The sequence below is a fragment of the Schistocerca serialis genome, chromosome 1, assembly GCF_023864345.2.
Source record: "Schistocerca serialis cubense isolate TAMUIC-IGC-003099 chromosome 1, iqSchSeri2.2, whole genome shotgun sequence".
In the NCBI taxonomy this organism is placed as follows: domain Eukaryota; kingdom Metazoa; phylum Arthropoda; class Insecta; order Orthoptera; family Acrididae; genus Schistocerca; species Schistocerca serialis.
The window spans coordinates 904637274-904663104 of record NC_064638.1 but is presented as its reverse complement, the minus strand read 5'-3'; the positions used below and the strand labels follow the sequence as shown (position 1 = coordinate 904663104).

At 38.2% G+C, this 25831-nt stretch overlaps 1 protein-coding gene across 1 annotated transcript in view; it reads right to left on the bottom strand.

Moving 5' to 3' along the window:
* Positions 1-25831, bottom strand: part of LOC126445065 (uncharacterized) — a 406008-nt gene that overhangs the window by 321764 nt on the left and 58413 nt on the right. The window contains exon 2 of the mRNA XM_050090970.1: positions 10523-10659. Coding sequence (XP_049946927.1) covers positions 10523-10659 — 137 coding nt within the window. The remainder of the gene's footprint in view (positions 1-10522; positions 10660-25831) is intronic.

Genomic DNA, 25831 nt, shown 5'->3' with positions numbered 1-25831 from the left:
AGAATGAAAAAGAAGAAAAAGAAAGAAAGGGAGACGCGCTATGAAAGCATTATCCGAATGGTGTAGAAATTGGTCAATGTGATGGACCAACGCGTTATTCTCTTCCTCAATTAGTAAAGCTCTTTCTCTTGAGTAAATCATCCAACTTTTCTGAAATTGTAGTCACTTGTTTTCTGTACATGTACGAATTTACGTCCCATTCGGATCCTGTCTACGTGGAGCTTCGGTTTTATTTTCTTAGAATGCTTATTTATTTAATCGAGTCCAGTTGCGGAGGAGTAAGCTTAGAGCAGGTGTGAACTGTTAAGTGTTGAGAAGGTGGATAGCGAATTCTTTGTAGGTTTAACTTATTCTGCTTTTTATTATCAAATGTTTCATGCTACATTTTATGACAAAGAGTTGAGGTTTGAAGTCATATTATACTTCTGAGGTTGTAAGCTTGTTTTATAAAGTTGGATATGTACACGATTCGCACTGTAAACTTGTAATTTGCGTTTGTGTTGTGTGAAGTTCAATATACTCATTTTTAGCAGCACGTGTTGAACAGTCATATGTAGCGTTTATCGGTGTTTTCTAAATGCGTTGCACACACAGCGCAGCTACTTTGTTGAGCTGAGGTCAGGCGAGTGGTGGACAAACAGGAAATTGTTTTCTTTACGTAAGTGACATTTTGGATTTCTATTCAATAATTTTTATTCTTATGCTTAACTCTTGCATCCATCGTGCATAAATGATACATACTTGGGGAAATGGTCGCACATCATCGCCTATCATTAGAAGTGTGAAGCAAACACAAATTAGCCATGTCTGTTACCTTCATGAAGTCGCTTACATATTCTCGAGTGTATTGAGATATATTGGTCCTTTAATATCCGTTGCAGTCAATTGTATGAAAGTGTGTGGAGACTCTTGTGGTATTGTTTCAGATCAGATCTTTGCATGGGCGTTAGAATTTTATTTTTGCATATGACTATAATAGCACTACGTTCGAAAACGCTTGGCGCTTTATAAACAACAAACACACTATTCATTTCTGTCGAATTGCCTGCCAGTAGTAAAAGAACAGGGGTTTTGTTTTCTGGAAGTTAACGGGACGCGTTGCTTAATATATGAGTTTCCATTAGGCTGAGCATTGTTGAAGGTTTCTGTGCTGATCTGATAAAATCTACCTTGCAAGGAGTGGCAGTATGTTCTCGGTGTTAAAAACTGGTTTTTGCAGCATTTCATTTTTAAACAATTTTCTACTTATAAATCTCTTTATAACTTAGTGCCTTCTTATACGATTTTGAGATGGTTGCCTGTTTTCCTTTTTGATGATATTAATAACTAGTATATAGGGTGATTCAAAGGTAACTGTATACACTTCCTGGGTTTAATGTATGCATCAAAATAATAATAACTTGTTACATAACGTTTTGTCTGAAACTGTTTTACTTGCAAGTTATGATGCATAATGTCATTTGTGGTAGGCATTGCATCATGGGCCAATACAAGCTTCTGGCATGTCGTGTTCACCTGTATATCGACTTGCTTTATACACACCTCAACAGTGCTCGGTTGATACTAACAGGAAATGCTTCTGTTTGTGTGATATCGGTGTGGTCCACTGTACTCTATGACGTTGTTGTAGTGTAACGGCACTAGATGTGCTGCGTACAATCATTCAGCCAGTAGTTCATAAATTGCAGTCCTCGTGTACGTTACGATGGCGTAGTCAAACGGTGAGCACACGGATTTCCACTACCTTTACGACGCAGCAGAAGGCAGTGGACGAGGTGCAGGGCGACGGTATATGGAAGTGTTTCCAAACAGAAGAGAACCAAAATGTCAGAGTTTCACAGCTGTGGAAGACGTCTAAAGAATGTGGCACTCGTGATGCGCTACTGTTAAGACGGTCTCAAATGGATGGAGTGGGTATTGAGAACGTGCTGGAAATGGTAGATGATGATATGACCACAAGTACCCGCCGTGTAAGTGCTACTGTAGGGGTTCCTCAATCAATTGTATGGCCCCTGCTTCGGAATCCATAATTCCACCCATTTCATCTGCAGAAGCTACAGGAGCTGACACCTGTAGATTATCCCGGACCACAAAATTTCTATCAGTGCGTACTCGAGCACCATGCTGCTGATCCACTGTTCGGTCATCGGGCACACTTTGCAGTTGAGAGCCTCTTTAGTCGCGCGGATATCGTGAACACGCATAACATGTATGTGTGGCTGTATGAGCATCTTCGCGTAACTGCAGTAAGAGGATATGAACATTGTTTTGGAGTGAACATTTGATATGGTGTAGTGGACAATGAGTTTCTTGGACGTCATGTTATTCCACAGTCCCTGACTGTCAGAGTGTATCGAGGGCTTTTGAAACATGAACTGGGTAATCTGCTTCGTGATGTCCCACTCGCTACACGAAACATCTTATGGTTTATGCACGATGGAATCCCTGCAAAATTCAATGGGAGGCGAGAGCGTGCCTCAGTGTTTCTTATCCCGACGAGTGGATAGCTCATGCAGGACCAGTTGCTTGGCCCGCCAAATCGCCGTATCTTAGCTGTCTGGACTTCTAACTTTGGGGCCGTTTCCAGAAGCTCGTGTATGGTGTTTCAATTGAGAATGTAGCACAACTACAGCAGCGAACTGAAAGTGGCTGTGCAGCTATGCAGAATGAAATGGACGGAGCCTGAAACAGAATGGCATGACGTCGAGCACGTCACTCTCTACGTCTACACGGATATCATTTCGAACACGTTCTGAGGTAAATGTACAGTAATTAGTTGTGTTGAATTTCGGGTCCCCTCGTGTCGTTGCCTTCTGAGAATTACTTTTGTGTTTGTGTTTAGCTTGCAACCCCTACTCTGCTGCATAGCTCTGAAATAAGGCAATTTCATTTAAGACTTTATTTAACAATTTACTTTCATTTTAGTGCATAAATTACAGTGACAAAGTGTGTACAGTTACTTTGGAGTCACCCTGTACAGTGGGGTAACCTAGAGTTAATAGGAAAGAGACCAGCAGAACTCACCCTGTCGAGAAGAATTTCGAGTTATGGATCATTTTGATTCAAAGGTCTTGCTAATTACTGCTACGCAAAAAGTGATAATGTATTTAATGGTGATTCAGTTTCTTTGCCCAGCAGTCAGTGTGTGTTCAGCTAGTGATGTCACTACTGAAAGTCAAGGTATCTTTTGTGTTGTCATGAGTGCGCAATCAACAATTTTTGACGTGTTTCAGCCACCTCATCTTACTGACAGCTGTGATGCATCAGCGGATTCTTATTCCGCTTCCATTGATTGTCCTGTTCTGATTGAACAGCGAAGCGTTAGGACAGTTTCAAAACTGTATTTGGATCTGTCTGTCTAAGAATTACTACTGACCGTGAGGGAGGAAAACAGAGTAGCTGCAAGAGGACTCCATATATGACTAGAAGCTAATAAAAGATATATAGTAGACTAGGGATTAATGATATACAATGTGAAAAAATGGAGGTTAGTAGCCAGAACAATAATAGATAGTTAGGAAAGGCGTTATTAGAGAAAATAGAAGCTAGTGCAGGGGCAATGCTACTACTTTACGAAAACAAATCCATGGCTCAGGACAAAGGTGTGAGTCAATTACTGCAGAGGTTACAGTGAAACTTACTGAATTAGGTACACAATTAAGGGAAGAGTTATATGGACCATCTGATGGTAGAATTTCTAATATTGAAGGCAAACTTGCTACATCTGAAAAAGGCGAGGGTCAGTTTCAGTTGGTTATTTATGATTTAACTAAGCAACTGCAAAATAATTTGAATAATTTAAGGGAAGAATGTGAGTGGTATAAGAATTGTCGGATATTTGAGATGTTAGTCATTCAATACTTGTCCAATGTTTAGAAAAGAATTTTGAAGAGTTAATTCTTAGTACTGAGAATGAGATTAAACAGTAAAAAAGGTTGATGAGCTGAATTTTCGGCTGCTCAACTAGAGGTCAATGCTGAGCAGAGTCTTAGTGGTACAGTCTGTCAGGACTGGTGAGCAGAGAAACTAAGATAAATGTTAAGGCTTAAAGAGTTTAAAATGGAGATTAATAGGTGAATGTAATTAGTACAAGAATTAAATGAGATATCATCAAAGGTTGAAAAGAAGATAGGTTAAGATGTTGGTGAAGGTCCATGTCATAGCAAAGTTCGTGTATCTAGTGATGAGGAAGAATGGGCCACGATGATGATCCAGATAATTTGTCTCATTAAGAGAGGAGGAGGATACAACCCAGTCATAGTGATTTTCATGGAGATAATGTATCTGATGAGACCATGTCTATTTTTGATTTAACCATTTTTTAACTGTAAAAAAGTTTCAGATATATAGAAATTCAAGCAATGACATTTATCCTCTCCTTTGCAGGGAGCAATTTAATTTTTCACTTTCACATATTTGGCCTGCTGCCAACAAAATTGAATTTGTCTGTGGTTATTTGGACTCTGACCTGCTGTACATATTTGTACAATGATTAAAAACGGTGAATCATATTTAGGTACTTATTCTTGTCTGCATATTGGAGTGAGGCAGTAAGAGGTAGGGTCAAACACAGCATTAGGATGATGCAAACTTTCAGCAGTTCTGAATATACCAGCTAAGCAAGATTCTTTGAACTTATGATATTGAAAAATCAATTTTTATACCATCCTCCGATTTCTGCAGAATTGATTGGGCTTTGTCTTGTGGAACTCCGTCACATATATATCAAATTATTCTTGCTGGTAATGTGGAAGATGACTTGGAAGGTTTCCAAAGCTTGCTATAGGAGTTGGAGTATGATTAGTGATGAAAATGGTCATGTCAGGAACAATAATGAATCTGTTTATCTGGACCCTAGGCCATGACAGAGCAGAAATTGGGAGCATGGGCGATATGGTATGTGACATGATAGGTATGGCATCAGCAAATGGAGACATCAGGATCATAGACCAGATCATAATACAGTGATTATAGGAGGGGAAGAGTCAGTTGGAATGCTGGAGATTTTGGTAATTTCAGATTAGCAGTGGAAATGATGGACATATTCATGGGAATGATGGGGATTCAGGCCCATGCATTTGGGAGATACGATCAGCTGATAGTCATCAGCTGAGTAGGGTATTGTGAATGTGACTAGCTATGAACAATTGAATGTGTTGAATTTCAAACTTGTGAGGGAGTTGTTTCTTGATGAGAGACAGGCCAATATAAATTATTTGCTGAGTCCACAGCTTTAGATATATATTAATGATTCTGTGTTATGATTTTGATACAAATAGCCATTTCAGAGGTGTGAAGGTGTAGGTTCATAGCCTACACTTCCTTTACAGTGAACTAAGGTGAAGGGGGCAACGCTGGAAAAGTGTAAAGGTGACAAGAAAAACGTCAGAGTAGGAGATTATCTGAGAATTTTGTGATAGTGCTGAAGTTTGCGATTGATGTAGTTTTAGGGGTAGATTTTTTGTCAAAACACCAAGCAGTGATAGAATTTGGTTGCAGTAACATGTTATTGAAATGTGATGAGTCCAAAGTGAAGTTGAGATTTGATGTCTGTTCATTTAGTTGAGAAGGATTAGAATCAACATCTTACATTTCTCATGAGAGTAACATTGTCTCTTGAGTCAAAAAGTCTGTTTGGAATAAGAGTGTGACTAACGTAATTCTATTACTACATTGCCAGAGAAATGTTTGTGCAGAACAAACTACAGGGAATCAGGATGACTGTGTTAAGGAGGTAACGAAAGAGAATTTGTTTTGCTTACTGCAACGATGTTCTGCATTATTTTTTGAACATTCTGGTACAATCAGATTTTTCTCATCAGTTTAAGGTGAAGGAACATAAAAAATTCGTTGTCAGGCTACATCCTATCCCAATAATTTATAACGCTAAGGCAGAGCATGATAATATGTTACATCAAGGTGTGATCAGTCTGGTGTGAGTCCTTATAAAATCCATTGTCTTGGTGCCTAAGGAGTGGAATGGCAGACAAATAAGTACTATTACTGAATATATATAGACAGTTTACATTAGAGAAATTGCTGCAAAAATTTAGTGTATTAAAATCCACTCTTTTAATGACCTATGAACAAGCTATTGGCAGACTGAGATGCACCCTTCATGCCATAAATTAACGACATTCCTGTGTTAGGGTCTTCGCTATCAATTTCGGAAGTTACTATTTGGACTGAATTGCAGTTTGGTTAGATTTAGCAGAGGTTTTAATAACATTCTTTCAGTTGACTGGAGATAAAGTTTGACTGCCTTTGTCAATGATATGCTTATTGTAGATGGGAGTTGTAAGAAGCATGATGAGGTTTCACATAGGTCGCTGTGAATTTTCCAGGATTATGGTGTAACTATTACTTTAAGAAAGCCAGAATTTGGTAGGCTTCAGGTGAAATTTCTTGGACATATTGTATCTCTCCCACAGATTCTACCTGATCCTGAAAAGAATCAGTCAATTAGAAACTTCCCTATTCCTAAGACAAAGAAACAATTTAGAGCATTTCTGAGTATAATTAATTTTGAAGAGACACACGATCGTGTGCACTGACTGGGAGGAAAACTTCTTGGGAATGAGATATTAAAGAAGGGGCTGAATTTGAGTGGTTAAAGCATGCTCTTCTGGAGGCCTCTCTCCTGTTGCTTCCAGAGTTTTGTCTACGTTCAGGTAATTCTAAGATGGGTCTTGGTACTGAGCTTTCCCAAAAATGTAGAGTGAATGGAGTAATTAAGTGTCATACGACTGCTCCTGTGAGCTGGGTGCTCGCAAGATGTGATCGGAATTATTCAGTTGTAGAACTTGATGCTACAGCTGTTGCGTGGGGTTCCAGGAAGTTCTGTAAAAGTTTTAGGAGTGTTGCACCAAAGAGATTTTCTGTCATACTTTCTGGATGGGGAGTTTACCTTCTGTTTAATGCCTTTCATCAGTTCTTGGCATGTAAACGGTACTGCAAGAGGATAACTAATCCCTTTGCTGTGCGGAATGAAATGGCTGCTGAGTTATGTAAGATGCAGTTTTTAAATTCATAAATTCTTAAAGCCATGTATATTTTGTGAGTGATTATTATTTGAGTTCTTGTTTTCCAATAATATTAATTATTTCTTCTATTGTTCAACTATACATACATTATTATTTAAGGACTCGCAGTTTTTTCTGTCCATTTTATGGTTTTTTGACTCTCTTAGAACTCTTGATGCTCTTTTCTGTGTGAAATACAATTTTCTACACTTTGTTTTCACTGCACTATATCTCTTCGAAAGGGAGATGTCCTGTTATATTGGAATTAAAGATGATGCAGTTTCTTCAATAACAGGAACGAGTTGTTTATAGGCAACTTTTGCACTTCGCAAATTGTTGAAGGTTTCAAACTTGCGTTGAATTGTAGCTGTGAACTTCGACCTGTCCTTGATTTTCTCCCTGCTGTTTGGATAGATCATTTTAACTGGATTTGTAAGTGAATCTATTGAGATCTCCAGAGGGGTATGCTGTGGCCCGAGAGATTCACATTTCATTGTGCAACATGTAACACAGTGAAAGTCAGTAGAGCACAATGTCAGATCCATGGTCGATCGTCTCCTGTTTACATTAGGTATCATGGTAAGAGAGCCATCGTTTAGAACTATGAAGTTGAAATTTTCTGTAAGTCAGATCTCTGCGCCAACCCCAACACAGAGTGGCACCTGAAGCTGGGCAATAATTTTATCTATTGCAAAGTTGCGTATTTTATTCATAGGAGATTTATAGACTATGACAATGGTAAATGTATGGAAGTATAATAAGGTAAGTTATCATGACGTCACAAACTTGAAGTCGACGTGCGCCATGTTGATTGCCTCAAACATTAACTCCTGGTGGAAGTGTTTTAATCGAAAATGACAGCTTGCACTTTTATAGGTGTACTAATCATACTGATTGTAGAGTAAACTGTAAAGGAAATACATTTCATTTGTAAAGTGACTCTTTGATGCGATATTTTCTTTTATATACAGGAATTGTGGTTGGGCTGTTACTTTCACTGTAGTAGTTTTATTCCTTTATGTGACTTTATATTTCCAATCAAATCACATTGAATAGTTCTGTCGATGAACGCTGTTAGAAGAAAAGACTGGAAACCGACCAAACACAGCAAAATATGTTCTCAGCATTTTTGCGAACAAAACGTAGACCGAACGTAATTTCTGTCACTCCGTATTAAGTAAAATAATAGACTAAGAAAGCAGTCTTTTAAAATCACATATTTCTCTTCTTGGTTATTCGAAACGTATAGCAAAAAGAAAATTACATTAAGCAGGCCATGTTACTGGATTGAAAATGCATTTAATATCAGAAAAAATCTGAAAATGTGTTCCTGACACTGTGTTATTCTCCAAAGTATTGTAACACTTGCCGTTTAAAACAAGGTAGAAATTAAGAATAAGAAGCAACTGTAAACAGTAGTCTGCTAATGTTTTGGGGCATCAAAAGTGGCAGCGGCGGCTTAAAGCAACGTACAGCGTAACTCTGCAGCGCTATCTCTTCTTATTACACCTCCGTGGGTAAACGTGACCACTAAATAATATTATCTAACAGAAACTAGAGGTAAAGTGAGTTACCTCTAACTGGAGTAACATCATTGGACTGTTGTTACATATTTAGACAAAGGAAGGGTGTTAACTGAAAAGGAACTTTACAGCTAGGCGTAATATTAACTTAATAATTAATAGAAGACATTGATGGATGTAAAAATTGGGTGATGCAAAGATCTGGGTTTACATGTCTTTCATACAAAGAGATTGCTACATTCTTATAACAACTCCAGTCTATAACCACATAGGTTTGGCCACTGTTTGACCGTACTTTATTTCCGCGTATTATGGTACAAAAGGTGCATCATATTTTAATCCCAGTACCCACACAACTATATTTTCGTTAACTAATCTGATGCTACTGTTTTTCTGTAAGAATGTTTTCTATTGTATGATAAGTAGTGCCAGGGGGAATAATAACTTCGAAGTATTAATAAACTATAACATCTCTAATATATCAATTGGAGACATGAAGTCTGTAAATGAGTCCGCAATCATTTTATTTTTGGCACTTTTATTTTCACAAGTCCGTCTTGACCACACAGACTTATTTACACTTTATTACCGGTTTTGGCTGCCGACATCTTCAGATCTGTTGTAAATATAAAAACTGTGTAAGCGATCAGGTTCAATTAGTTAACTCTAAATCTATACAGTATTAATGATGCATGAAATATAAAGATATAAAATATTTATAACCCTGTATAGCAGCCATACATACTGTTAAAAGATTGTGATAAAAATCATCGTCAAGTTAAACATGTGAGAACATGGGACGTGGTGATAATATTCAGATTGCGTCAGGTATTTGTACAAGAACGATGTACTATATGTGAAATTGGACTCATACTTGAAATTTCACTTATAGTATATTAGCATATGTTTTTAATGTCAGACACTCATTTAGCCAAAGAAAAATTTTAACTAAAGACAGTGAATACGGCATTTTAATCTTTATATTGGCGACACTGGTTTACTATATACTCTAACTAATGTGCCCTCTGCTGGCAGTAGGTTCTTCTATAAATACCTGACGCAATCTGAGCATTATGAGCACATACCATGTACTCACATGATTTTTGTCAGAATATTTTAACGGTATGTATGGCTGCTATACATGGCTATAAATAGTTCATATTTTTATATTTCATGCATGATTAATACTGTATAGATTTAGTCTTACCTAATTGAACCTGGTCGCTTACACAGTTTTTATATTTACAACAGACCTGAAGATGTCGGTAAGCCGAAACCGGTAATAAAGTGTAATGAAATCTGTGTGATCAAGACGGACTTGTGAAACTAAAAATCTCTAATAGAGTCTGCTTTAATATTCTTTATTGTGTTGTTGCTTCCAAGGGACGGTAAATACCGGTATTGTCATAAACACCGCTGCGGTTTCACTAGACGACGGCACCAAAACTACACATAGAAAAGTGACATGTACCGATGTGTGTAGCAACTCAAGTTTCAATGAGTAACACGCACGGTGGCGCAGTTGTAGAGGACACCACTACGGACAACCGTGTCAGAACCTGTAGACTAAATATCTCCTTTGTATTATCGCGTCAAATTAGCCCACACTTGCAGACTGGCAACCCAGAGAACAGATTTCCAAAGCGGGATGTGTCTTTTTGGGTAGCAATGACTTCAATGAACTGTACGCATGTGCTCTTCTACTCCTGTCGGCGTGTAACGCGTCTGAAGTTGTGCCCAAATTTATCACTTGTAATGCGATTTAAAAGCCTTGAGAGATGCTGTATCCATTGGTATGTATCTATTTTCTATACGTATTGTAATTTTCATGCAGTCATCTTCTGAAACCCTGGAGTCACTTATGAATTACCCCGTACAGTAGCCAAAGGACACGCCAATGGGGCATAACAGACACCCTGAGCACTTGACAGACTTTAACTTTAGACTTGATAAAACTGTGAATGAGTAGAGCGTTACCTGCACGAGGTCACCCAAGTCGCCGCCGCTGGCGGTGAAGGTGAGCCTGCAGACGAAAGGCAGGCGGTCCTCCCGCGGCCGGTGCAGCTCCAATTCGTACGTCCGCCCCAGGTCGCCGTAATAGGTGCGGTTGCACGCTGGAACAAGAACGAGGGCAGCGGCTATTACTACTCGTCTGTACGTCTTCCGTCGTCATACAAAGTACTACATCATCAACTGTGGCACGTTATTCAATTTTTTTTTTCTGCCACTGCAAAGTTTTTGTGCTGCTGTTCCGTAACCCATCAACCCATCCGTCAGGGAGCGCTATCCATCCGTCTCTAACGACCGCGTCACCGACTGAATGTTAAACCTTAATTCTCCTTCCTCTTTCTTCAGGTATCCGAGGGGGAAGTGAAGGCAATTGAAAAGGGAGCGGAATTAAGTTAAAATGAAATGGGAGATACCGTAGTGCGAGATAATTGTATAGAAAACTGAAAGTGCTAACTTGCAACGAGGCTTCTAGAGTTGATGACATTTCGGCAGACTTAATGTGATTTTAGGGAGAGTCAGCCATGACTATGCTATTCCACCTGGTGAAGGAGATATACAAGTCAGAGGAAATACTGTCAGACTACAAGAAGAATGAAATAATTTCAATTCCAAAGAAGACAAGTGCTGACAAGTGTGAATATTGCTAAACCATAAGCTTAATAGATCATAGTTGCAATATACAGACGCAATTTGTTTGTAGCGGAATGGAAAAACTGCTATACGCTGACCTCGGAGAAGATCAGTTGGAGTTCCAGAGAAATGAAGGAACACCCGAGGTAATATTGCTCATGCGACTTATCTTTGAAGGTAGGATGAAAAAGGGAAAACCTACGTTTATAGCATTTGCAGATTTAAAGAAAGCTTTTGACAAGATTGACTGGAATACACTCTTTTGAGTCTAAGGGTAGCTGCGATAAAATACAGGAATTTGGCAACGGAATTAAAGTGGAATAAAGCAGAAATAAAAACTCTGAGATGATATCGTGATTTTGTCAGGGATGACAAATGACTTGAAAGGACAGTTGGATGGAGTGGATAGTGTCTTGAAAAGAGATTATAAGAGGAACATCAAGAAAACTGAAACCAAGGTGATGGAATGTAGTGAAATTAAATCAGGCAGTACTGAGGGTATTAGATCAGGAAAAGAGGAGCTAAAAGTAGCAGGCGTGTATTTCTGTGTGTGTAGCAAAACAACTTATGATGGCTGAAGTAGAGAGGATATCAAATAGAGACTGCCGACACCAAGCAAAGTATTTCTGAAAAAGAAATTTGTTGACATAGAATATAAATTTATATGTTAGGGAGTCTTTACTGAAGGTATTTATCTGGGGTGTAGCCTTGCATGGAAGTGAAACGAGGCCCTAAATAGATCAGACGGGGAGAAGCTGAAAACTTTTGATATGTAGTGCTACAGAAGAATGCTGAAGATTAGATCGGTAGGTAGAGCAACTAATTCGGCGGTACTGAATCGAACTGGAGGAAAAAAGAAATTTAAGGACAAATTTACTAAAAGGAAGGATCGGCTGACAACAAACATCCTGACGCATCAATGAACCGTCAATTTTGTAATGGGGGTAAGTGTGGGAAGTATAAAAATTGTCAAAGGAGAGCAAGGTTGACAGTAGATTACCACATTTATGTAGAAACGAAGATTGATTGCAAACTATGAACTTGTGTTGAGAGCTGCTTCAAAACGGTCTTCAGACTGAAGACACAACAAGAAGAAGAACTGAAAAAGGTGTTAGTTTGGTGTCTCAAGGAACGTCTAAGGAGCGAAAATTATACCTGGAGTTGAAAAAGATTTGAAGAATGATACCTGCCATCAGCTTAGTAGATTCTACTTTATTCAGGAGAAACAGAAGTGCAACAGCGTGAAATAATTTCTTCGGAAACATGAGCTATGGAAATAAAGTTTATGACTATTACAACTATAATAGTAGAATGGAGCTGCTATTTTGATACGCGAACTTTAACGTAATCCTCAGATCTCGAGAAAGTACATCAGAGAGCTGATGTCGGCTTTCAGATACAATACCAGTTTGACCATATCAGTCATTGTCTATGACTCTTTACAGTAATGAGTGCAGAAGGTTAGTGATGTTCTTGTTGTCCAGTAAACTGCCTCTTTGCGTACTTAGTCGGCAACGGTACAAAGCAACAGCTAGAAGGAAGGAAGATCAGGATTTAACGTTGCGCCGAGGAAGTGGCCAAAGAGAGGGACCACAAGCGCCGATTGAGGAAAATTAAGAAATGAAATCGTTTATGGCCTTTCAAAGAAAACGCCACAGTTTTTACTTTAAGTTATTTAATGAAATCACGGGAAATCATTACAGTACGCCTTGCAGCGTCTTACCACTGCACCACCTTAGATAGAGTGTGCTTCACTGAGTATTGCGACATGGGAAATCATTGAATACTGCTGGAGGTAAGAGGTCTCGAATGAACAATGCACGTGAGGTCCTTGCTTTTAAACGGCTTGTGATTCACAACGATGCCTGCTTAATGGATACGGTGGTCGCCTTATCGAAAATGCAACGCTTAATCGAGTGTGATGTGTTCAGTACCGTGTTTAGCACTTTCTGCAACTAATGACAGGTTATAGAAGATGGAATATTACTGTTTACATAACTTACAGGCATGTATTTAATTTATCAATCTTGGGTCTACCTCCTAAGCAGCTTCTATGAAAATCTGGTAAACGTCCGTGATGGAGACGCTTGGTACATGGGGTCACGACGCTCAGTGATGAGCACAACGACTTGCGGTGATGACCAATATTGTGGATGCATGTAATTTTGTGAACTTCACGCTATCGCCTTACACCAGTGATGGCTACAGCATGACTTGCGAGCAGCACGCAGCCCTGACGTCTATCTGGTGTGGCTCGCGCTGACTTGACAACGCTGTATACGCACTGAGTGTGTTTAACTTTCATAACAAATTAAGTCGTTGGATAGACCCCCAGACTGAAGCAATGTCTCATTCATATGCCGACGAAAATGACCGAAACTCTTCATAAAATATGTAAAAACTGAAGATTATTAAGTTTACTGATTAGACGACACTTAAACTTACGTTATCATTCCAGAAAAGTCCTTCCGCTACTGATGTGAGGGGTAGATGTTCCGTTTCACTATCAGTCATAAAAAATTCAGCAGCTGTCGAATTGGACCTACTGGAACTACGAAAGGACAAAAGATTAAAGGGCTGAAATAAGGTCCAGAACCCACCAACTAAGAGTGTGGGAAGAGGTTGATATAAATTTTTGGGACCACTTATTTGTATGAATCACAAAGTCAACAAACATATTCGTTAACTCCAAATATCGATCTGAGCTAAGTGATACACAATTAAGTGAACTCTTCTCAGCTGGTACTGAACACTCTAACACGCATGTAACAGAATAACTTCTTCTTATTTCAGGTTGTTTACAGGAAATTGTCCAATGATCTCAGTTTTAAAAAAACGAAATAAATATTTTTTAGTTACTGAAATAAAAACGTTTCTTCATTAACTCTCCAGCAGGAGCGCTGGCTTATAAATTACTCCAAATGCAAATCAAATTAATTTTTTGCGAGTTTAGATTCTATACTGGGTCTGAGCAAACAGCCATTGCTTCATTGTTGTTTCGGGTAAGTGCTGATAAGTTGTGTCCATTGTCGAAAACCTGTAGTGCGACTTCGAGAAGTTTAAAAGAGAACGTGTCACGTTAGACGTACAACATACATTACGGGGATGGTTATCTAAGTAAAATTTCTCCCGTTTAGTTTTTCTATTTTCATTAATATAGCTACTGTCTTGCATCTGGTTTTGTATTCAGGTGGTGTGTAAAGTACAAAAGACGGTTTTCTTGATCAAGTCTCATAAAAACGTAACAACTGACAAACTGTATGAGCCATTAGGTACGAAATCTGATGATTAAATAGAGCATTAGGATGATGACGATGACAATTCTCATGAATAAGATAAATCCATTTACAACGCAAGCATGATTCACGAAGTGAGCAGGAATACGATCACGAAGAAGACTGTAGTGAGTAAATGGAAGAAAATCTACATTGCGAAAAAAATGTGACAACATTTGTGTTTATTATAATAAGATTACAAATAGTGAATTCTAACAAAACATACCAATTAATTTAAATAACACAAAAATGATTTATCTCATAAAGTTAGGAGAGTTTTGTATGTTATGGATCTCATTACATAATTCTACCACAAGCACGCCAACTGTAGCAAAATCTGTCAGTTAACTTGAAATAATAATAAAATACTAACAAAAGACGTAGTCCTTAAATTCAGCTCCAGTGAAGTGATCTGTGGTAGATTGGTATGGAGCACAAAGTACACCGCGCATTCGCAAACACAAGAGAACGCTCGCGTCCCTGTGAGGGTTGATGTTACCTAACCGTCTCTAAACTGCACGATTCTTTTCGAATCAATTTCATAAGGTTGCAGTTCCTAATAATAACGTTCATACTGACCATTCCTGCTGTATAAAGCGTTAATCATAAGTGCCTCTGGTGTTTCAGAAGGCGACTGTACGAAAATTACATACGTACCGAAAATACTCGCATTATACGATGTTCAATATGGCCACCGTTACTGATGCGTAAAACTTCAATACGTCCATACAATTCGTTGAAGACACTGACACAAAATACCCGAAAAGACATCACAGCTGTCAGATTTGGCAGACATTGTGAGTGTGATGTCTATCTGAAGCCATAAACTAATGCGACGAGACAATACGGAGTGAATGTTTGGTCTAAGTGTTCTTGCATACCTGCATACTAGTGCCCCGGCGAGTATTACGAATCGAAAATTGGAAAGATGGTCTATGCATTGACATGTGTAATTTTTCTGTATTTCAGGTCGTTTTATCACTGTCATTTTCTGAAACCTGGAGGTAATTATAAATAACCCTGTACTAAAATCCGTTGGGAAGCAGCAGGATACAGGAATGTAGCGCTGTGTGGATGTCTACTGACTCGCATAAACCGTGGAGTGGTTCCTGTGAAGCGTAAGACCTGAGCGCTGGGCGACACCTGACCGCTACCACCGGAGCGAGGTGTGATTCCCCTGGAGTTGCGGCATCCCTTCTGTCACCGCTGTGTTGCAGGACGCCGTCCCGCCGGCGCGGCCCACTGACCTTTGCGCGCCCAGCCGTGCGTGCTGTCGTCTGCTCCACACGCTCGCCCTGGCGCCCGCTGACGCGTGACCCGTCACGCGACGCTATTTTAAGGTTTCTGCTCACCTGGAAGAGGGCCAGTTTATACGTAAATTCTGCAGCTCAACGAGTTTCCGATGGGCTACGCCCCTATGAACTCGTGGAACGATTTTGCTTTTTTCTTTGCAAGGCATTACTTTTTATTTTTTATCAGTTTTAATGCACCACTAAGTACGACGCGTTTGAAAATAAAGCAACAGCTCACTTTGCCCAGACCATGTAAAAGGGTCACTGAGGACGTTCGCTGCCGCGTTCAAACGAGGCACACTGGTGTACACTGGTGTTCACTGATGTTGAGGATGCGTGGAGATGTGGTTTTCGAGGCAAAATGTAGATTCTGCACTGCAATATAGTGTATAAATACTGCTGACAAATTTAGAGAGAGTAAAGTGCGGACGTTGCAAATTTGTCTAACTCAGCAGAAACAGAAAATCAAAACACTCGTTTCTCTAAAATTCACGTATTATTGGAGTAGGTTACTGTGTAATACTTTATCTACAAATTATGCTCTACAACACCAAAATTATTCTGCACAAATTTCGATTCTCTTCGTGTAATTTTTACAAATGAAATCTGCTGTAAGGACGATATAGTATGTAAACGCATTTTAAATATGGAAGGACAGCATTCAGTGTATGTTACGGAAAACGGTTGCACTCTCAGACTGAGCAGAAATTTTTCTGACGCTGGTATGTTTAAAATGTTGAAAATCATGAAGCTTCTATAAACATCATATAAGCACGACATGGATGCATGTTATTCACGGTACTAAATCTATTTTTTTTCCTTTTTATTAGCAACTATGTCTTTCGACGTTTAGGTGATGCTTAGATGTCATTCATATGATGATTGCCTAGATTGCCTATAAGCGGCCCAATTTAGGCTCTGTGCTGTACAAACTAACGCTCACAGGAACCAAACGATGGGTCGTATTTTCGGTACAGACAGAAATGAATCATAATATTGGAATCAGCCGTTACTAGTGTCACCTTGAAGAAAATGTTAAGTAAAGGAGAGATATAGGTAAATAGATAGATAGATAGAGAGAGAGAGAGAGAGAGAGAGAGAGAGAGAATTACTATGAGAATCCTGTTCTTACTTAGACAATTAATTTCTCTTGTCAGTATGAGTGATATGAAAAGGCATATTCAGCGATAAAAAATGTCTAAAGAATTCTTTCTTTCAACTGTGACACCTGATGCAGGGATGTGGGAGTCACTTTTTTGTACATAGTGCTCAGAGCCATTTGAACCAATTTTTTTCCGTTATCTATCAAAAATGAGCAATTTCCTTTCACCTTACTGACACCGAAAGGGTACAGTATCAAGCAATATCCACAAAATCTCCATGAACATGGCATGCGTGCATACCAATCACCACTTGTTACTTAAGGAAGCATTTCGAGTGGACATCGCAAGCTATGGGAGATACGATACTGCGTGAAGAGTTTGACAGAGTACTGAAAGATCTGAGTCGAAACTAGGCCCCGGGAGTAGTCAACATTCCATTAGAACTACTGACGGCCTTGGGAGAGCCAGTCCTGACAAAACTCTACCATCTGGTGAGCAAGATGTACGAGACAGGCGAAATACCCTCAGACTTCAAGAAGAATATAATAATTCCAATCCCAAAGAAAGCAGGTGTTGACAGATGTGAAAATTACTGAACTATCAGTTTAATAAGTCACAGCTGCAAAATACTAACGCGAATTATTTTCAGACGAATGGAAAAACTGGTACAAGCTGACCTCGGGGAAGATCAGTTTGGATTCCGCAGAAATGTTGGAACACGTGAGGCAACACTGACCCTACGACTTATCTTAGAAGGAAGATTAAGGAAAGGCAAACCTACGTTTCTAGCACTTGTAGACATAGAGAAAGCTTTTGACAATGTTGAGTGGAATACTCTCTTTCAAATTCTGAAGGTGGCAGGGGTAAAATACAGAGAGCAAAAGGCTATTTACAATTTGTACAGAAACCAGATGACAGTCATAAGAGCTGAGGGGCATGAAAGGGAAGCAGTGGTTGGGAAGGGAGTGAGACAGGGTTGTAGCCTCTCCCCGATGTTATTCAATCTGTATATTGAGCAAGCAGTAAAGGAAACAAAAGAAAAATTTGGAGTAGGTATTAAAATCCAGGGAGAAGAAATAAAAACTTTGAGGTTCGCCGATGACATTGTAATTCTGTCAGAGACAGCAAAGGACTTGGAAGAGCAGTTGAACGGAATGGACAGTGTCTTGAAAGGAGGATATAAGATGAACATCAACAAAAGCAAAACGAGGATAATGGAATGTAGTGAATTAAGTCGGGTGATGCTGAGGGAATTAGATTAGGAAATGAGACACTTAAAGTAGTAAAGGAGTTTTGCTATTTCGGGAGCAAAATAACGGATAATGGTCGAAGTAGAGAGGATATAAAATGTAGACTGGCAATGGCAAGGAAATCGTTTCTGAAGAAGAGAAATTTGTTAACATCCAGTATTGATTTAAGTGTCAGGAAGTCGTTTCTGAAAGTATTTGTAAGGAGTGTAGCCATGTATGGAAGTGAAAATTGGACAATAAATAGTTTGGACAAGAAGAGAATAAAGGCTTTTTAAATGTGGTGCTACAGAAGAATGTTGAAGATGAGGTGGGTAGATCACGTAACTAATGAGGAGGTATTGAATAGGATTGGGGAGAAGAGAAGTTTGTGGCACAACTTGACTAGAAGAAGGGATCGGTTGGTAGGACACGTCCTGAGGCATCAAGGGATCACAAATTTAGCATTTGAGGGCAGTGTGGAGGGCAAAAATCTTTGAGGGAGACCAAGAGATGAATACACTAAGCAGATTCAGAAGGATGTAGGTTGTAGTAGGTACTGGGAGATGAAGGAGCTTGCACAGGATAGATTAACATGGAGAGCTGCATCAAACCAGTCTCAGGACTGAAGACCACAACAACAACATCGCAAGCTAACGCGGGTTCAAATGGTTCAAATGGCTCTGAGCAGAATGGGACTTAACGTCTGAGACCATCAGTCCCCTAGAACTCAGAACTACTTAAACCTAACTAACCTAAGGACATCACACACATCCATGCCCGAGGCAGGATTCGAACCTGCGACCGTAGCAGTTGCGCGGTTCCGGACTGAGGCGCCCAGAACCGCTCGGCCACCGCTGCCGGCCTATCGCGGGTGAACATAAAAAGAGGCTATCTGACTATGGAGCAGTTGTCCATACTTTTCAGGTCTTTTAAACTTTATTGCAACTGTGACGTTTTTTATGTTTATGTTTATGGTTTTATGTCGCTCATATAGGATTGTGTTTTGTTAACCACAACTGTTTATGACATGAGATAAATTAAAAGAATTATTTATGTCAGCCGGCTTTATTTACTCCCCTGATCTTCAGGCGGGTCAGAGGATTCCGTAACATTTTTGTTTGATGGACGTAGCTAGTGGGACTGTTTGTGTTATCTCATGTTTGTGTGACTATGATGAAAACGTATATTTATAACGACCTTCAGTATTCTTTCTGCTGGAATATCTTCGAAATTAATTTCAAATCAGACAACTGGCCACATACAGGAAACAAAAATATAATGTAAATCAGTGATGCACCTGACTATGAGGGAGTAAGGCCTCGAGAGGCGTGTGGGCCAGAATAAAAACTAATGACTAAGTTTATTGTTTGAATATATCTTTTACATTTGTGACTATTAGAGTAGGTTTATTAGAACAGGATTTTCTCTTAAACACTACGTTATACCACTCAACCCGACAGTGTTGTGATTACGTGTCCGTAGCTCTCCGGGAAGTTTGTGGCCCGTGGACAAGTCGTGTGAAGTTAGCACCCCTTTTTCGAGAAATATACATTTTTTTCAGAGTTCTTGATAGATATGGCATAGTTCTAGAGTTCTTTGTACAAAATTTCAATAGTTCTGCAGAATTTAGCGACGAAAACAACAATACTCGAAAAAATTTTCGTATCTAAAACGTTCTTTGGCAATTTCCGCAAAATGTAAATAAGTACAAGACTTCAGAACACAGTTCTGAACAGAGCTCCAAGAGTTCTTTCGAAAATCTAAGTAACATTTTTTTGTGCAGCTAATAGTTTACGAGATAATTGCATTTTAATGAGAAAATCTTTTCACTTACTGTGAAGTTGGCACCCTTTTTTTCACAAATGTATACTTTTTTCAGATTTCTTGATAGATATGCCATAGTTCTAGAGTTCTTTGTACAAAATTTCAATAGTTCTGCAAAATTTAGCGACGAAAACAATATTCGAAAAAATTTTCGTATCGAAAACATTCTGCGTCTATTTTCGCAAATTGTAAATAAGTACAACAGTTCTGAACACAGTTCTGAAGAGAACTCCAAGAGTTCTATCGAATACCCAATTAACATTTTTTTGTGCAGCTAATAGTTTACGAAATAATTGCAATTTCAGGAGAAAATCTTTTCATTTACTGTGAAGTTGGCACCCTTTTCTTCAGAAATGTATATTTCTTTCACAGTTCTTGACAGATATGCCATAGTTCTAGAGTTCTTTGTACAAAATTTCAATAGTTCTGCAGAATTTAGGGAAGAAAACAACAATACTCGAAAAAATTTTTCTATCGAAATCATTTTTTGTCAATTTTCGCAAAAATTAAACTGGTACAACAGTTCTGAGGACAGTTCTGAACAGAACCCCAAGAGCTCTATCGAAAATCCTAATAACATTTTTCTATGGCGATAATAGTTTATGATAAATTGATTTAATGTGGGACACACTTTCTCTACAGAAAATATAAATATATTCGTACAACAGTTCTGATGACAGTTCTGGACACCACGTGAAGAGTTCTATCGAAATTCCTAGTAGAATTTTTTAGTGCAGGTAATAGTTTAAGAGGTAATCGCAACTTAATTAAGAACCCCATAAGAGCTCCTACTGTGAAACTGGCACCCTTTTTTTCAGAAATATATATTTTTTTCAGAGTTCTTGATAGATAAGTCATAGTTATAGAGTTCTCGGTACAAAATTTCAATAGTTATGCAGAATTTAGCGAAGAAAACAACATTGTATAACAATGCTGATTCAGGAACCCTTTCCTTTTGATACAATTCTTCCTGTTGCCACAATAAATCACTTGTGCATAGATTCCAACTGTACTGATCATTACAAAAATACAACCATTGACCAGCGGCGCACATTTCTTGCAGCGTTGTACAAAGCATTCGGCTTATCCGCTGTGAAAATACCACACTTAACGCTATTTTAAAATTTACGGTGGATGGTTTCCGTTTATCTACAATGTCAGCATCTATCGAATTATCTTCATGCAAACGTGATGCCTTGATCACTCACTTCCCCTTTTAGGTACGGAGGAAACTAGAGTTCAGTCTTGTGGAAGTCAAAAAAGGAAATGTGGGCAGCCCTTCTTTTACTGATAGCAAACTCTAGAGAAATCTCCACACTTGTTTTTCTTCATCATGCCAACAAAAGAAAAACTCTCCCTTCATAGCTCTATTATCATTCCAGTACTAGTAAACCAGTTGTCCGCTTTCACATTTCGACCTGACTGATATATAGGTTTACACAGTCACGGAACAACATCAAATTGTTTATTGCTCAGTTGGTAAATCCTTCTGGTTGTAACACAGCGTATATTTCCAAATTGTACAGGTAAAATACTTAAGAATCCACACTTAAGAATCCATACTCGTTTGTTTTGATTGATACATATTGGCGAAAACTGTACCTTCCACAGAATCCTTCCAGCTTCTTGCCTACTGTAACATTTTCTCCAAGGGTGTAAGATTTGTGGTAGTTGCGTACAAACACAGTAAATATTTCCCGAATAGCTGTTAGCTTGTCTAATTGTCTCCTTTCATCACGAATAGCGCGACTGTAAAATCTAAGGCTCTCCAGAATAAATTTGAAACGTTTTATGTTCGTTTGCGAGGTGAAATTTTTCAATGCCATCACCATCAGTTCCACACAGATCTTCCAGGCTTTATCTGTTACTTTTGTTAACAATAATTAAAAACAAGAGACTGGTGAAGGCTTTCAATTCAATATCATCTATTGATTTTACCCCTCTCTCACACTGAAATGAGGCTTTGATGCTCTCAAAATTCTGATTGGAATACAAAACTACAATAGACAAATATCGTTATCTGTGAGGTAATTACAGCATCACAAATGCTGCTTTGGCTGCACCTATTGGTACAGGTAAATTTCGAATAATATTATGCTCTTCGAACAATATGCTTCGAATTTCTTCAACATTATCTAGTACTTCCCACTAAAAATAATAAAATTCCTATAAAATAACGCAACCAGGCGCAGTGTATTAATCTGATATTTGACGTTCAGACAGCGGACACTGACTATTAAACAGTTCAAACAGAATTTAAGTGCAGTTTACATTCTGGATTAGCTTTGTACTACTTACTACGTTGATAAACAAATAAACTAATCGCTGAAATGAAATACGAAAGGGCACAGTGGATAAAAACGAGCAATCGGCTCATATCTCATCAAGAGAGCATTAGCGTCGATACTGAATCATACATACAACAATGAAAGGCACACATGAAGTGTATATTTTTAGAATCAGGAAGAACCAGATGAATTTTATCACGTAAAACAGTAATTGTTTTGAACTCTCATGACATCCAGGACCCACTAACAGCTAAAAATATGCCCAGGACCCTCATGGATGAAAGTTATATTGCAACATCACCAGCCGCTAGGATACATAAAAACATGTGCTGTGTGTAACGAATAAATTTGAAATTGATGTCGTTAATATTGTTGCAAACATTTGTTCTAGTTAGAAAGGAAGTGTGGAAGTTTGATGAGTTACACTACAGCGAGAGTTAAAAGTCTTTACAATGTATAGAAATGTAAGTATATTTACTGAATATATCGTACAAATGAACTAAGTAGTATGTTTAAATCCTAATTCAATATATGACTGATAGAGGTGTTATAATGTTGAGGGGCTACAGTATTAAAGTTAATAAGAAGTTCGAAATTTGTAAATAAGAACCTCGTTTATTTGGTCCTCAATAATCCGGATTTCCGGTTTATCCGGATTCATATTTTGTGTCCCTTGGTATTTTTCTCTTTTTTTTCTTATAACACGAAGATGTGTAGTCGGTGAGGTACATAGGCTGCTTATCACCAGGCCGGTAATTTAGTCTAGTACTGAGTGATAAGGAACTCGGAGTGTGTGAATGACATTGTTTCTCAAGTATTGTACATTAATATAACGGTGTATTGATGCCCATCAAGTAAGTTGCATAGTAACCACGCCAACAGCGCTCCACCACAGCTCATTGTACCTCTGGTGCGATTCTCGACAGGTGTGACACCATCTGGTTAGTGGCGCGTGTGAATGTATCTGCTCTCTCAGCCATCTGTTTGTTTTGCACTGACGAGCCTTCTCTCCTTGAATCATCTAAGCGTGCACATCCCACGCTTCCACCTATAGTTACTACAGTCAGTCTTAAGAAGGTGTACTGGCATTTGTATAGTGCTGAACATTTACACTTTTTGTATTTAGTAGAATATACATCCGGTTTTCGATTTTCGGTTTTCCAAAATAAAAGTGAGAATTTACGATCGTACTCATAGCTGTACTTCCAGCAGTACTTCATCTCCTGCGTTCCCAATTTCGTAGAAGTTGTCCTACGAAAATTGCAGAAGAAGCACTCCTGGACGAAAGGATATTGTGACGATATTCTTTGGTCACAGCCTGGGGTTAGAGACCCGGTCCGGCACACAGTTTTTATCTGCCAGTAAGTTTCACATCAGCGCACACCCACTGCAGAGTGAACACACAATCTATTTCATAATCTACTGGCACCATAAAAATGTTATGAGGGTTTTTAAAAGAACTCTTTCGGTGCTATCCAGAACTGGCAGCAAAAGGGTTGTGCCAATTTTTTATAATGTAGACCAAGTGGGTCTCTCGAAAATGCTATTATCTCATTAACTGTTATCCCCACAAAAAATGTTATTACAGTTGTCGGTAGAACTCTTAGGGTCGTATTAAGAAATGCCGTCAGATCTTTTGTACAAATTTATTACTTTTACATGACAAAAGTGAGTCCCACATTAATTATCTCATATAATGTCATCGTCACAAATAATGTTATTATAGTTTTTGGTAAAACTCTGTGGGTGATATTCAGAACTGTCATCAGAACTATTCTACGAATTTTGCTATATTAGATAAAGTGAGTATCAGATTAAAACAATTATTGTATAAACTATTATCGCCACAAAAATGTTCTTATCATTTTCAATGCAACTCTTCCGGTGCTATCCAGAACTGCCAACAGAACTGTTATACAAATTTATTTTTTCAAAACTGACAAATAATTTTTTACCATACCAAAATTTTGCCGTGTTATTGTTTTCTTCCTGAAATTCTGTAGAACTATTCGTGTTTTGAGCAGGGAAATCTAGAACTATTGCATATATATCAAGAACTGTGAAAAAAATTTATATTTATCGTAAAAGGGATTCAAACTTCACGGGAAATGCTCATAAGCATTCCTTAATAATGGCAGTTACTACGTAAACAATTACCTGCACAGAATATGTTACTAGTTTTTTCGATAGAACTCTTACAATGCTATCCAGAGCTGGCATCAGAGCATACGAACAGACATAATTTTTTTTTTTTTTTTGAGTAAGAGAGCCCCACAATTAATCAATTACCATACAAACTATTACAACCACAAAAAATGTTATTATGATTATAGATAGAAGTCTTGACGTGTTAACCAGAACTGTTCATCAAAACTGTTGAACGAATTTACTTTTTCTGTGGAGAAAGTGGGTCTAACATCAAAGCAGTTACCGTATAAACTATCATCGCCACAAAAAGATGTTATTAGGATTTTCGATAGAGCTCTTGGAGTTCTGTTCAGAACTGTTGTACGAATTTACTTTTTGCGAAAATTGACAAAGAATGTATTCGATACGAAAAATTTTTCGAGTATTGTTGTTTTTTTCGCTAAATTATGCATGACTATTCAAATTTTGTACAAAGAACTCTAGAACTATGCCATATCTATCAAGAACTCTGAAAAAATTATATATTTCTAAAAAAAAGGGTGCCAACTTCACAGTAAGTGAAAAGATTTTCTCATTAAAATGCAATTATCTCGTAAACTGTTAGCTGCACAAAAAAATGTTACTTGGCTTTTCGATAGAACTCTTGAGTTCTGTTCAGAACTGTGCTCAGAACTGTTGTACTTATTTACAATTTGCGAAAATTGACGAAGAATGTTTTCGATACGAAAATTTTTTCGAATATTGTTTTCGTCGCTAAATTCTGTAGAACTATTGAAATTTTGTACAAAGAACTCTAGAACTATGGCATATCTATCAAGAAATCTGAAAAAAGTATACATTTGTGAAAAAAAGGGTGCCAACTTCACAGTAAGTGAAAAGATTTTCTCCTTAAATTGCAATTATCTCGTAAACTATTAGCTGCGCAAAAAAATGTTACTTGGGTTTTCGATAGAACTCTTGGAGTTCTGTTCAGAACTGTGCTCAGAACTGTTGTACTTATTTACAATTTGCGAAAATTGACGAAGAATATTTTCGATACGAAAATTTTTTCGAATATTGTTTTCGTCGCTAAATTCTGCAGAACTATTGAAATTTTGTACAAAGAACTCTAGAACTATGGCATATCTATCAAGAAATCTGAAAAAAGTATACATTTGTGAAAAAAAGGGTGCCAGCTTCACAGTAGGAGCTCTTATGGAATTCTTAATTAAGTTGCAATTACCTCTAAAACTATTACCTGCACAAAAAAATTTCACTAGGATTTTAGATAGAACTCTTCACGTGGTGTCCAGAACTGTCATCAGAACTGTTGTACGAATATATTTATATTTTCCGTAAAGAAAGTGTGTCCCATATTAAATCAATTTATCTCAAACCATTATCGCCATAGAAAAATGTTGTTGGGATTTTCGAAAGAACTCTTGGAGCTCTGTTCAGAACTGTGCTCAGAACTCTTGTACTTATTTACATTTTGCGGAAATTGCCAA